At 48.7% G+C, this 12,955-nt stretch overlaps 6 protein-coding genes across 6 annotated transcripts; 3 read left to right on the forward strand and 3 right to left on the reverse strand.

The window, feature by feature from the left end:
• Nucleotides 1-652: 652 nt before the first annotated feature.
• On the reverse strand, nucleotides 653-3,035 carry GGS25DRAFT_475411 (alkaline phosphatase-like protein). Its single transcript, XM_049259705.1, has 3 exons — nucleotides 2,736-3,035; nucleotides 1,502-2,672; nucleotides 653-1,449 (listed from the first exon to the last, which is right to left on the reverse strand). Exons 1-3 carry the CDS (start codon nucleotides 2,736-2,738, stop codon nucleotides 911-913), a joined length of 1,713 nt encoding a protein of 570 aa, XP_049120009.1. The 5' UTR covers nucleotides 2,739-3,035; the 3' UTR covers nucleotides 653-910.
• Nucleotides 3,036-6,795: 3,760 nt separating this feature from the next.
• Nucleotides 6,796-7,714, reverse strand: GGS25DRAFT_475416 (uncharacterized protein). Its single transcript, XM_049259706.1, has 3 exons — nucleotides 7,659-7,714; nucleotides 7,413-7,575; nucleotides 6,796-7,326 (listed from the first exon to the last, which is right to left on the reverse strand). The coding sequence occupies exon 3, from the start codon at nucleotides 6,996-6,998 to the stop codon at nucleotides 6,840-6,842; it is 159 nt and encodes a 52-aa protein (XP_049120010.1). The 5' UTR covers nucleotides 6,999-7,326; nucleotides 7,413-7,575; nucleotides 7,659-7,714; the 3' UTR covers nucleotides 6,796-6,839.
• On the forward strand, nucleotides 7,582-9,211 carry GGS25DRAFT_475419 (uncharacterized protein). Its single transcript, XM_049259707.1, has 5 exons — nucleotides 7,582-7,870; nucleotides 7,941-8,194; nucleotides 8,283-8,521; nucleotides 8,603-8,637; nucleotides 8,707-9,211. The coding sequence occupies exons 1-5, from the start codon at nucleotides 7,828-7,830 to the stop codon at nucleotides 8,961-8,963; spliced, it is 828 nt and encodes a 275-aa protein (XP_049120011.1). The 5' UTR covers nucleotides 7,582-7,827; the 3' UTR covers nucleotides 8,964-9,211.
• Nucleotides 9,212-9,232: 21 nt separating this feature from the next.
• GGS25DRAFT_518139 (uncharacterized protein) lies at nucleotides 9,233-9,496 on the forward strand (the record flags this gene model as incomplete). Its single annotated transcript, XM_049263489.1, has 2 exons — nucleotides 9,233-9,237; nucleotides 9,304-9,496. The coding sequence occupies 2 exons, from the start codon at nucleotides 9,233-9,235 to the stop codon at nucleotides 9,494-9,496; spliced, it is 198 nt and encodes a 65-aa protein (XP_049120012.1).
• A 90-nt stretch (nucleotides 9,497-9,586) lies between these two features.
• Nucleotides 9,587-9,931, forward strand: GGS25DRAFT_529157 (uncharacterized protein; the record flags this gene model as incomplete). The annotated part of the gene is made up of 1 exon (XM_049265255.1): nucleotides 9,587-9,931. One exon carries the CDS (start codon nucleotides 9,587-9,589, stop codon nucleotides 9,929-9,931), a length of 345 nt encoding a protein of 114 aa, XP_049120013.1.
• Nucleotides 9,932-11,009: 1,078 nt separating this feature from the next.
• GGS25DRAFT_518141 (cytochrome P450) lies at nucleotides 11,010-12,709 on the reverse strand (the record flags this gene model as incomplete). Its single annotated transcript, XM_049263490.1, has 3 exons — nucleotides 11,010-12,086; nucleotides 12,153-12,501; nucleotides 12,579-12,709. 3 exons carry the CDS (start codon nucleotides 12,707-12,709, stop codon nucleotides 11,010-11,012), a joined length of 1,557 nt encoding a protein of 518 aa, XP_049120014.1.
• Nucleotides 12,710-12,955: the final 246 nt, after the last annotated feature.

The raw sequence follows: 12,955 nt of genomic DNA on the forward strand, positions 1-12,955 counted from the left end.
TTTCGATTCTTCGTCCAGTCTTGAACAAACAATGAAGTCGCTGTATAAACGCTGCACCAGCAGGCAGGCACCTTCCATCGCACAGACGACATCGCAGATATCGGATGAAAGACATCACCATCACCATAAGCGACTGCCATGCCGATTAGCATAAACTCCTCTCATGTGACTGGGCTGGGATCGCAGCAACGTAGGCTACGCCATAATCTCATATATTTGACTTACTACAGGGAGATGGTAAGGCACTTCAGGCTCATAGGGGTGTCCACATTGCCAGGCATTGAGTTCAATATCTCCTGTCATTGCGAATACCGATACATGAGAAGTTACAGATGCTTTTACACCCATCTTAAGGTCTTGTGTGGGTATATATAATAACTGGCATCTGATACTAAAAGGCCATTGGTCAAGCACTACACACCTATATCCTCACCGGGATGATTGGGATCTCTTAATTATTCGAAAATGTGTATATACCTACACATATGATCAATATAGGTAGAACTTCGAAGGATCAAACGAATAACTTACTTACTTGCCTTACCCAATGACGTAGTACGGAAGGGCGAAGCATCTGACTGAATACTCTCGCATGAGGGAGAGGGATGAATCCTAGGCACCAACATTAGAAAGCCACCTAGTATGCTGTGAACACCTAGGTAGACACCTATCCAGCTTCTGTATATAGTAGTACTTTGTGCTAATATGATATACATCTATACGGGTCCTCCAAAGGGGTATCTATGAGTCTGTTCCCTATATCTGGTCTCCTAAGTAGCCAAGTAATAACCCTAAGTACCTAAGTACCTAACCATGCAGTGTGTGCTCGCTAGAAAAGAATGAAAGAGGCAATTTCGAAATACAAACATGGAATAGCAATCACAGCAGTTTAACTTGATGAGGTAGATCCTTATATGTTTACACCATTTCGTTGAGCTTCCATCTGCTCGTGGGCAGCCCAATGGTCCCCATCTCTGGTAGCCTCAAATTTGCTCTTTGAGGCCATCTTGTCGTTTAGTTCTTTCGTGATAGTATCCACATCAACGTTGAGATAGTCCCTCAGGTATTTTCCTACGTCGGTATTTTCCACGTTACCCCGGATGGCGTTTGTTCCAGGACCGCCAGTACTGTAGATGTTGACATCTACGGCCGAGTGGCCATGCGTGCTCCATCCGATCTGTGCACGAATGCTGATCATTCGGGCGAACAAATACTGGGCCTGGCCGGGGTTTGATGTCAAAACCGTGAGCTCTTCGTCGGAGGCATCGTGGATACCAAGGCCAGCAACTACCAGTTGCTCATTTATATACTTCTTAAGATGGCCGGTCGACTTATCAGTGGCACTAGCAACATGTCTTTGAAGGAGGCGGGCAAGATGTTCCGAAGAAGACGAGGCGTTGGCTAATACGGCAGGATACCATAAGTATTGTGGATAATTGGCGTTGACCTCTAGAATTGTAGTTAGCAAATATTCGAATTGGGTTCGAGCAGTGAAACTTACGTTTTGCCACTGATAGTCCACCAGTCTCATGGTCACTTGTAGCGACAAGAACTCCCGGAACGTCACTCTCTTCGAGGAAATCAACCACGGCTTTAAAAGCTTTGTCATATTCAAGAACTTCTCGAACTTGAGCAGCCGGGTCGTTCCCATGCCCAGCATGGTCAATCCGGCTCCCCTCAATCATTAGGAAGAAGCCTTTGTCGCTGCCCTCAGTCGCCTTCTCCAGAGCTCTCAGGGCCGTTTTGGCCATCTCGCTAAGACTTGGGTAGACGTCATTCATGTTGCGCCTGTCGAGTTCAAACGGGATATCCGTATCAGCAAAAAGCCCGAGCATGGGAAGAGGCACCTCTTTCTTGCCCTCCCAGAACACATCAAATCCTGCTCGGTCGTTAATATAATTCCAACCGTAATCCTTTTTGGCCATCTCTACGACATCGACGTTATCCGCTCGGCATCCTCCCTCGGTCCCATTTGGCAGGAAATGACATCTTCCACCACCAAACATCAAGTCTACCACGCGACCGAGTGGTCCATTTCCAACTTCTTGTACTGCAATATCATCGTTTTGTTGGCGCACATCGACATGACTAGCGAAGCAAGCAGGGGTGGCATCAGTAATGTCAGTCGTGACAACGAGACCGGTCTTGTATCCGGCTCTCTTGGCTGCCTCCAACACCGTCCCACAAGGCGTAGAGTCAGGCAGCATAGATATGGCTCCGTTATAACTTTTCATTCCACAGCTAAAAGCAGTCGCACCAGCGGCGCTGTCGGTTACGAGAGACGAACTACTCCGCGTCCGGCTCGTACCCCAAAAGTGCTTATCAAGTGTGAGAGTGTCGCCGTACTCAAGGTCGTCTGTGTATTGTCTGAAACTCCGGGTCAGAGACAGCGAGGCAGGGCCCATGCCATCAGACACCATGAATACGAGATTACGCTTGCCGGCAGGTTTATCGATGGAAGTCTGTTGTTGATGGGATACCCAAACGGCGAGGACTAATACACCGGCGGTAGCCAGGAGTGCCCAGGCGAACAACAGGGCTTCCCGTATACGAGTGTGCCATGGTCGACCGGAATGTGTAGCTGTAGATCGTCCGCGGAGTGCATTGTCGGAGTCGCTCAGCGATTCGGACTCGCGACGGTCATCGGCTAGAAGGGGTGTCGTATCACTAGCCTATATGATAGAAAATGCCGTAAGTTTAGCTAGTTCATAAAATTTACGTAGGTACTTGCTTACCATGTTGATTTGGAGTCATTTGACAAGAATACTTTGTGGTTAGAGAAATCGTAACTATGATGATTGCTGAATTGAAATGGATTTCGTAGGTTAGTATCTACCTAACCTAGGATATTTACTACTATGTATGTATGTATGCTAGTACCTAGGCAACTAGGTACATGTTGTAGGTTCAATGTTGTAAGTTTAAGTCCGTCCTGAACTTAGAATCTGAGACGCGCAGCTCAGCTCAGTGCTGCATGCAATACGAGCCCCACAACCTTAGTTCCCATGACGTTATCATATGAAGCAATTTGGCAGGGTTCAGGTTAGTTACATCGTTTCATCTTATCGGCAGTAGTCTCTAAGATTAAATGGTATAGTTGAATATTAAGGGATGAGCTCATTACATACATATCTAGGGTAGATACCTAGTTACTTAACCTTTGGTATAACTATGTATGTAATGAAGTTGCACAAAGCTTACAGTTACATAAATCACATAAATTACGTGGTTCCCAATTTCTCAGATCTTCTCATCAACAACATTGCGAAGGCCAAAAGCCATTCTCAGATATTATTTGTCTCCGCAGCATATGGTATACATGATTTCGGCATGCTGCTTAGCCACCTCCGAGTGAGAGAGCTGCGGGAACAACTTTTTATAGGCGTCAGCCAACATACCGAAACTGTTTGCAATGTACTTGTTGACCTGTCCATATACAATGACTTTCGGCGGGGGTATCTTATAGTCTTTTTGTGGCGGACGGGCCTCCATAACGTAACCAACCGTCTCGAGAGCTTTCAATGTCCCAGCCTACATGTATGTGTACCTAGATAGGTGAGTTTGTCATATATACCACGAGCCGGTGGATTTACGGGCTTCTTGGTGTCAAGCTATGGATTGAGAAGGGCGGCTAGTATAGCCGGAGACAGGAATGAGTTGTTAATCCTTGCACGTGTGCTCACACTACCTTAGCTGCTTGAATTGAAGTGTAATCTTGGTATATAAGTACCGATGTTCGAAGAGCCTCAACCTGGTGGCGGGGCACCAAGCTTGGCGTTGGCACATGTCTTAGGTATGTAGAAAGACAGCCCTCAGCGTTCTGTGGTAAAACTGGGCGCGGATTTGGCTGCTCCCCGTTGCGTTTCGTACATGTGACAACTCTCTTTTTCACTAGGCTAGTGCTTTATTATATTTCCGTTGGCACGCCTTCGACGACTGCAAACAACATGGACCCGTATCAAACCATCCAGTTGCTCTGAATCGCCGACCACACTCTTCATATGCATACCTAGGTATATATACATAATACAATGTTGCTCTATATCAGTTGTCAATAGCGTAAACAGATGCAGGAGGAATAATATGCAAGAAGATTGCTTTTAAGTAAATACGGCTGGGATATGAACCCTCGTGAGGTCTGATTTGATATATCAGCAACGAAGCCTATGTACCTAGGTAGGTACCTAGGTAAGCGGCAACATTGAAGCCTTAAACGTCGGTGAACTTGGGATCCAGAAATACTAACCCCTATTCTACGCCAATAATGGAAAATCTACTTCTATTGTTAATGGTTGCCTCGATTAGATGTCGGTCCAGAGATAGGGGTAATAGGCCCCACATAAGACTAGCACCTACATACTGTGTACCTAGGTAGCTATATGGTATTGAAGCTTTTGGATACAGTTACGCCTGCCTACCTAGTAACTATCTGGCTTTACGTGGGCAAATAGTCCTGTCCTATCTGAACTTCTGTTGTCTCAATGAAACATAGCAGCTTGACCGTAAGAGCTGACTGGACACTACGATGAGAATCGCTCATGGTTTTCACCACCCATAAAGATTAATGAATTTCTGCCTTGCTAAGAATTCCAGCTCAAACGTTTCTCTTAGATGATCACAAGGAATGACGAAGTAGTTATTGTTGACAGACGGACGTGGGCAAAGCTACGTGATCCGATTGAAAAGAAATCTTTGTAAGCTGTGTACAATGATGAAGCATAGTAAGTTCAGCCACGAAACAGATCGGCAGTCTTCAAGAAAGATCATTTAGAAATTAGGCTCTTTGTTTCTTGGGCGGATTAAGTAATGCCATGAAAGAGCTATTGTATTCTCATAGTTTCCCGAATACAATACGATTGTTCTTTTGTATCTGATTGTCCTCATGTTGTATATTAGGCTGAGCAGCACTGCGTTCATAGCCTTCCATTTTATCGTTCTCTACAACCCACAAACCCATCATATCTATACAAGTTGGTCCTATACTATTTTGATAACAGTCCGGTACTTTATCGAAATTACACTTTCAGCGAAACGAACCCCTACCATTCACCATGCAGACCATGAACTTATACTTGGCCACAGCCATTTTGGCAGCGACAGGCATCGCTAATGGCCATATGATCATGCAGAACCCCAAGCCCTTCGGAGGCCCCGACCTGGATAACAGCCCACTCACTTCGAGCAACTACCCTTGTAAACTCAAGGGCGATCCGGCCACCTTCTACAACACGCAAGGGCTCGACAACACAATGGCGGTTGGGGAGACTCAGACCTTGTCATTTAAGGGATCGGCTGTTCACGGCGGTGGGAGCTGTCAGCTTGCAATCACCAAAGACATGCAGCCCAGTGCCTCGACATCATGGGAAGTCATCCTGTCGATTGAGGGGGGTTGTCCTAGTAAGTCTGGCCAGGGCGCTGACACATATGACTTCAAGATCCCAGATGGTGTAGCGGCCGGGCAATATGTATTTGCGTGGACGTGGATTAGTAAACTCGCTGGCCAACCCGAGTACTACATGAACTGCGCGCCCATCACCGTGAATTCGAACTCGAAGCGCTCAGACTACGGCCTAAATGATACCATGCAGCTTGTATCTCGTCAAAGCCAGTTCCCGGAGCTCTTTGTGGCAAACCTGGCCGATATCAACTCGTGCAAGACATCGCCTGGCTCAGACCCTCAGTTCCCCGACCCAGGACCAAACGTCATGCGCCCGGGCGCGACCAACAAGTTCGCGCAGATACCGGACAATGGCTGCGTTCCAAAAGGGGCGAAGTCATCTGGAGGATCGAGCGGAGTCAACAACGCGAACGCCGGCCCAGGAAGCGCGGGCTCCGGATCTGGTGCAGCCTCGGGCAGCGCCGCCCCGACTAGTAGCGCGGCAGGGGGCAGCGCCGCGCCTTCAGGTTTCGTAACGAGTGTCTCGTCGGCTGCAAGCAGTAGCTCCAGCGCCCCCGCCCCCGCCCCCGCGGCCGCTCAGAGCTCTTCTGCTGCGCCTGTAGCCAGTTCAGCTAGCCCCGCGAGCTCCTCTAGTCCCATGGGCAGTGGCGCGCCTACTTCCGGCTCCACGGGAGGACTCACCGGAGCGTGTACGGCCGAAGGTATGTTCAACTGCATTGGAGGCACTTCTTACCAGCAGTGTGCTTCTGGCTCTTGGTCGGTGGTCATGCAGATGGCGCCCACGGTCAAGTGTGCCGAAGGACAGACGATGACGCTTTGGGGTCGCGATGAGACACCTTCGCGCCGGATCGGCCGCAGAAGCCAGTAAGTGTATATCTGTGGGTAGGTAGATAACTTGGTAGGTATCTAGGTAGGTGCATGGTTATATTCCGAAGTATATATCGTGCCTCTAGTAGGTAGGTGGTTGCATGAGCAAAGATTCATTGGTAGCCCCGGAGGGAAATGGAACGAATTCATCCCGATTTCTTTTTCCCCCCTGTCTTACTCAGTAGGTATGGAGTTGAGAAGAATGAAAGGCTAGATGATGAAGACTGTCGATTTGACCTTCAGGCATCTTTTCTTTAGCTTAATATATAAACTATACAGTACATAGAAAATAGATAGTGTATATAAATGAACATCAATGTTGATGGAATAGAATCAAGATTGATTTGGTAGAAAGAATACAAAGGCACATGAGATTAGTAAGATTCATAAGCTGGTTAAAAATAGGGGTTACCGACAGACCACATGCACGTAACCTACTACAGATACATAAACCCATGCTTCTGGTGAGACACATTGGATATTTTTTTAGCATCATCATCATTCAGTGTCTGCCATAATGAATATGTCAAGCCATTCTATTCCTATCTAGTTTCAATGTGAATACAATAGAGAATCATGCGCTGTTAGCATTTCTACTCTCTATTTCCTTAACAACTCGTTCGCTTAGTCCTGCTAACGTCGTTGTCCTGTTTAGCAAGTCCAAGAATGGCACGTCAACTTTGAAGGCCTGGTAGAACCAAGATCGAAACTCTGCACCTCTCATACTACCCATTCCATACGCGTCTAGGGGCTTGATGATATCCACCTTCTCGAACGGTATAAGCACAAGGTTGCCTAAACGCCTCGAGATATGTTCTTGCACTGTAAGATCTAAAGTACCTAGGTGTATAACCCCTATTTTATAGAACCTTGAAACGGTATCAAGTATTTTACCGTATATCGTTATATCTAGTATTACAACGCATGTTCCGTTTTCTTCCCCCAACGTCTTCAGGAGGTACCTGGGTACCTAGGGTAATCGTTGACTGAAATCCTTTGGGAGCCTCATTCGAGAACCCATGCCTCCCGGACGGGATATCTCTAAATACCGAGTTTTAGTACTAGTAAGCATGTCAGGGTATTTAGCATGGTAGGTAGGGCCAAGGATTCAGCTCTATCAATCGCGTTTTCTTGCTGGTTAGCCCACCTGCATGGTAATGGGAAACACCCTGGCGGGTAGGGTACTATAACTTTGATACATTATTGTCGGGCCGTAACTCCAGATAGTAATACCCAGGTACCGGTGTAACTACTGTATACCAGGTATTAGGAAGGAATCTAGAAAACATGGAATGCTACGGTACCAGTAAGATACCCCTCAGAGTACGTCACGTGACGGTATAAGCATGTAAGCCGATATTAAGACGACGTCGTGTCTATAACGAATAGGTAACTACATCCAATAGCTGTGTTATAGACTATATATCAACTTGGCTTCTGCGGTATAGAGGTACCTATCTACCTACTTAGACTATTCCAGGTCATAACCTATTAGAGTCAAGCCATATTACTTTCGTCCTCATACCTACTACCTTTGTCTTTGCGTTATCAAGACTGTCAGCATGAGTTTGGACATCAGTGGAATTGCAATAGTTACCGGGGCAGGTACGGAAGAGTGAAATCCTAGTCTCTAAGCCTTCAGTGTTCCTCTAACATGGTAGCTACTCGGCAACAGGAAGCGGCATTGGTAGAGACTGCGCTTTGGGACTTGCGGCGGCTGGTGCTCGAGCGGTTGTGTTCGCGGATATCAACCTGGAAGCGGCTAAGGACGCGGCTATGGCAAGCTCTGAATTCGCTACAAACCCTAACTACTCGGAACTGTCACTGGCGGTTGATGTAACTGACATATCAAGCGTTATTTACATGGTGGATACTTGCCTGGAACGTTATGGGAGGATTGACTACCTAGTCAACAGTGCTGGCCTCGGCGTAAGTATTGTTTTATTTCGCTTCCGTGCAGTCGGGAATCTTTGTGGGTGCAAAGCTTACTTACTTACCAACCTTGGAATTGGAACAGGTGAAAAAACCCGCCGAGGTTGCGGAGGCTGACTTACAGGAGTTCGACGACTTTTACAGAGTCAACGTCAAGGGTACGTTGCATTGCATACGCGAGGTGAGCCACGTGATGCGTGAGCAGACTCCCCTTGAAGCCGTCGGCCGAAACGGCCCAAGGATCGTGGGCCGTGGATCTATCGTGAACATTGCCAGCCTCAACAGCTTCTTGGCAAGTCCGGGCATCGTGCAGTACACCACGAGGTAAAAAGTCTCCGAAGATGCTACCTTGAATAATCCTAGGTATCATAAGCTGATCTTGGGGTTTATTACCCACCTATGCAGTAAGCACGCTATGCTAGGTCTAACGAGATCTGCAGGTGAGAGGAGCTAACCTGCACGACGGGTGCTTGATCTGATACTGTTCTGACTACTGACTACGGCGTTAGCTCTTGATAACGCTTCGTATGGGATCCGGGTCAATGCGGTGTGCCCTTCATGGGTCCAGACGCCCATGGTCGACGCCGCTCTAGAGGGGAATCCTCCTCTCAAAGATGCAATCCAACACATGATCCCGCTGGGAAGGATTGCGCAGGTAGAGGAAGTTTCGGATGTGGTTGTGTTTCTTGCAAGTCCCAAGTCAAGCTATGTGAACGGTGTCGGGTGGCCTATCGACGGGGGTTTGCTGTCAGGACGAGCCTTGTAGAAGCTGGAATATACATCTATCCTATTCTATGACCTGGAGAAAGAGACGGGGAGAGCCTAAGTCCGGTGACTGTCGATATTTGCCTACGTCAGGGAATATACCCTTCACATAAAACGTAGGGGCTTGCTACTAGATATCTATGAAGAAACCGCTATTGAACTTCTCTCAACATCAAGTTATCTGCCTACATACCTAGCCTATTTTACCATCTATCTATCGATATTTACATCGATACTTTTGTTACTGTACCCGTTTCGTTACCCATCGCCATGTCGTACCATGATAAAGAGTTCGGTCCTTAGACGCGCTGGCCCGCGGATGACCTACGTCCCATCACGAGGTTCATCATGACTCACCGATCCAATGGCAAAGCCGTCTTCGTCGATAAGGGCGATGACGGCGACCACCACAAGATCATGGCCAAGGGCAAGGGCTTCGCCAATATCATCTACAGCACTAAGGAGACTCCGGTCAACACCGCTGACGATGTCGACATCAAGTTTGCCAAGGCCAACGAGCCATTTCCCCCCTAAAACTTGTGTTTGCGTTTTTTTCTTCCCCCCTCTCCCCCTTTTTTTTCTTTCTTTCCGAGGTTACTATAAAACGTTCTAACATCTTCCACCATGTCGTTGTTTTCAGGCATCCACATCCCCAACGGCACCGTCGTCCGCATGATCGACTTCGCTCCCGGGGCAGAGAGCCCGATGCACCGGGCCATGTCTCTCGAGTACGGCGTCGTCATCGAGGGCGAGTTTGAGCTGACGCTCGACAGCGGCGAGAGCATCATCATGAAGCCGGGAGACATGTCCGTCAACCGCGCCGGCAACCACAAGTGGCGCAACGTCGACCAGAACAGGTCCGGACGCATGCTCTTCGTCCTGCTGGATATCGTGCCGCCTGTGGTTAATGGGCAGGCGCTCAAGCAGGACTTGGGCGGGCTCGTGGTCGAGTATGAGAATGCGAAATAAGGAGGCTGAACCTGAGTTCGTTGGTACTTAGGATTGGTTGAGGTACCTAGTTAGCTGGGAGTCTAGGCACTTCAAGATAGCCTTAGTCTACAAATCGGAGCTTCTTGCTACTACTGGCTTTTGAGCCAAGGTTTTTCTTAATGAGATGAGTCGTGCTAGGTGGAGAGCCCTTCTATGGAGAGTGATTTTTTGATACCCGACAGTCCCACTGAAAGAACTTGGTTCAAATATTGCCTTTATCTCAGCCTCGGTCTCTCGCTTATATTAATTATAGATAATCTGTAAGAAAATACGACGGGATACTAGTTAGGGTAGCGAGTATCATGTACTGCTTGGATTGATCGTATGTAGTGTATTCGCGTTGTAATCTCTAAGTGTTCCCTAGCCTATCTTGACTCTATTTCCGAGTTTCACGCTCCTTCGCGATTACCAGTCTAAGCCACCTCGGTAACTTTGGGATACATAACTGCGACTGTTAGGCGCTTCGCAGAACAAGGATATCTCGATCTGCATAATGCTACTTATTGTGGCCTTGAATGAGATGATATGTAAAGTGACAAACGCCATACTAATAAAGGAGGTAGGCAGGTGCTGGCAGGTGTTCGGAAAAACACTCTCCACCTAGCACAACTCTTTAATGTGACGAACATGTGGCTATCGAGTAGCAACCTTGGAACACTGGAAGTCTGGGAATGGAGTCGAACTAATATTGAAATAAACCAACCTAACCTAAGGTACTGGTATTTATTAAAATTATGGATGTTCTATAACTGGTTTTTCTAGTTGCTTCTTTTACGTGCTAGTTACTAGGTACCACCTGATAGGTGCCTAGTACCTACTGGTAACCAATTAACCACTACTCGGGATGTTCTACGGGACTCGACCTTGTCTTCTTCCAATCTATGAAGGATTTGCTTGATCTTCAAATCTCTTAGCACAAAGTCTTGTTTTTCCTACACTACTACGCCGTATGGTAGTCATCCGTCTTTTTGCTAGTAGCCAATCAATCTTGTCCAACTTTCCTAATGAGGTAGGTTACTCATATTTCTGTGGGGCTACCTCTGTGGAGTCGCTCGAGCTACCAGCAGTAGCAGCTTGGCCGGGAGTTTCGGTGGCATTTGCTAGAGACTCGGGGTCTTCGGCCGCGGGGGGGTTGGCCGTGGGTGAGCACGTGGTAGTCAATGAAGAACGCGACGATCAAAATGACCACGCTTACCGATGCGCACGCCGTGCCGAGGATGAATGCACCCCTGAGACCTTGCATGAACCCTTCGAGCACGGCGGGTATGTCTTCTGCAGAGAAAACGCGTCGGATCTCCGTGGCGCCGGTCGAGACTACCATTGTGGGGTCAATCTCTGGCCTCAGCCGTCGAATAGTGTTCATCAGCTGGTTGCCGAATATGTTTTGGCCTACCGGCACCCAGATGCCGCCCAACAGGTTCTGGATGAGGATCACGATGCTTCCAGCCATGGAAATGTCCTGAGGCGGGCTGATGCCTTGCACGACGACCACGGGGGCTTGGATCGTGAGGCCGTATCCTATGTCAGCAAGGAGCTGGTAGCCAATCCATTTGCCGGTAGAGGTGTCTACGTCACAAGAGCGTGGGCCGAGCGAGAACAGCATCTGCGGCGCCTGCGAAGGATCAACCACTTCCCCTTCTTCCTTTCCATCTGACTCATGATCATCATCCCTGACGAGCCAGCGCTCAGGGCGGAACTCGCCAAAGTCGACAAAATCCCAATCCTCCACAGCGTGGCCACCACCTCCTGCTTTCCAGGTCTCGCTGCGCAACCGTTCGCTGATGGGGAACGGGGGCGAGAAGAAGCCGGGCTCGTTGACGGCCATAAAGACGTTCGTGCCCTTGGAGATGGTGTAGCCCAGGAGGGGCGCGTCTTCAGTGGTGGTGCGGACGTGCGCGGACATGGTTAGCGCGGTGCGGAATATCTCCTCGGCCACGGCGTCCAGGTAAGGGAGGCGAAGAGCAACGATCTCAGTAATCGTGGGCGGCCTGCCCTCAGCTGCTGCCTGGGGTAGGGCTCGTCGCATCTCAGTGCGCAGGCGATGCTGTGCGCTCTGGTTATTGGAGAGGTGCTTCAGGCCCCAGAGGAGAGAGGACGAAGAGGTGTCGTGTCCGGCGATCAGAATACCAAACAACTAGAAACGATGTCGGTTAGAGTTATTCTGTCATCTCATTTCGCTGGAATCCGGGTTCTTTCTTACCTCGTCATACATCGATCTACTCTTATACGCCGGCGGCCGCTTCTCCTTCGCGGTCGTCTGAGTCTCGCGTCGCAGAATCTCGTCGATCAAGCACCTGCTATCCTCATCCGCCACCGACCCTTCGACAAAGCGCCGCGCTGCCTTCTCCAACTGCTCGGTGATCATGTCCTCCTTTAGAGCCTGCGCCTTCCTCATATGCGGCAGTTGTCTCAAGGCCCAGTGGTGCAACTTGGGTACTGGGGACTTGAGCGTCATCTCTAGACTGTTGGTGAGAGCGATCAGAGGATCTGCGAGGGCAGGCATCGGGCCTGGCGGGAACTCAACTGGGCTGTCGTTGTCGTCGGGGAAGCTATAGGGCCGTGGGAGGAGAGATGCTGCATATGCGCCAAAAGCACATCTGCAGATTCATCGAGGCTGAAGGTGGACGCCATGATCGCATCCAGCATCATGTTGGTTATATCATCGGCCATCCAGAACGCACGGCCATGAGCAAGCTTGGACTTGAGTTTCCAGAGCTTAATCATCTGCATCGTCTTGTTGTGCAGCTGTGGAGCCATCACCTATTCCATCGGAATTAGTTGGAAAACTGGGAAATGGCTACGTGTGGTGAGTTCTCACTTCATTCAGCGTTCAGCGTGCTTGGAACCATGATTCCATGTAGCAGCTTTCTGTTTGCCGCGAACCTTGGATCCGTAGACTTCATCGTGATTTGCCCCTATTGTATTCATATCGCTGATGCTGTGTACCTAGGGCTATCGCATGGATTTATCGCAAAGTGGTAGATCTATTATATATCGTATATC

The sequence above is a fragment of the Hypoxylon fragiforme genome, assembly GCF_022984875.1.
Source record: "Hypoxylon fragiforme strain CBS 206.31 chromosome Unknown GGS25scaffold_2, whole genome shotgun sequence".
Classification (NCBI taxonomy): Eukaryota; Fungi; Ascomycota; class Sordariomycetes; order Xylariales; family Hypoxylaceae; genus Hypoxylon; species Hypoxylon fragiforme.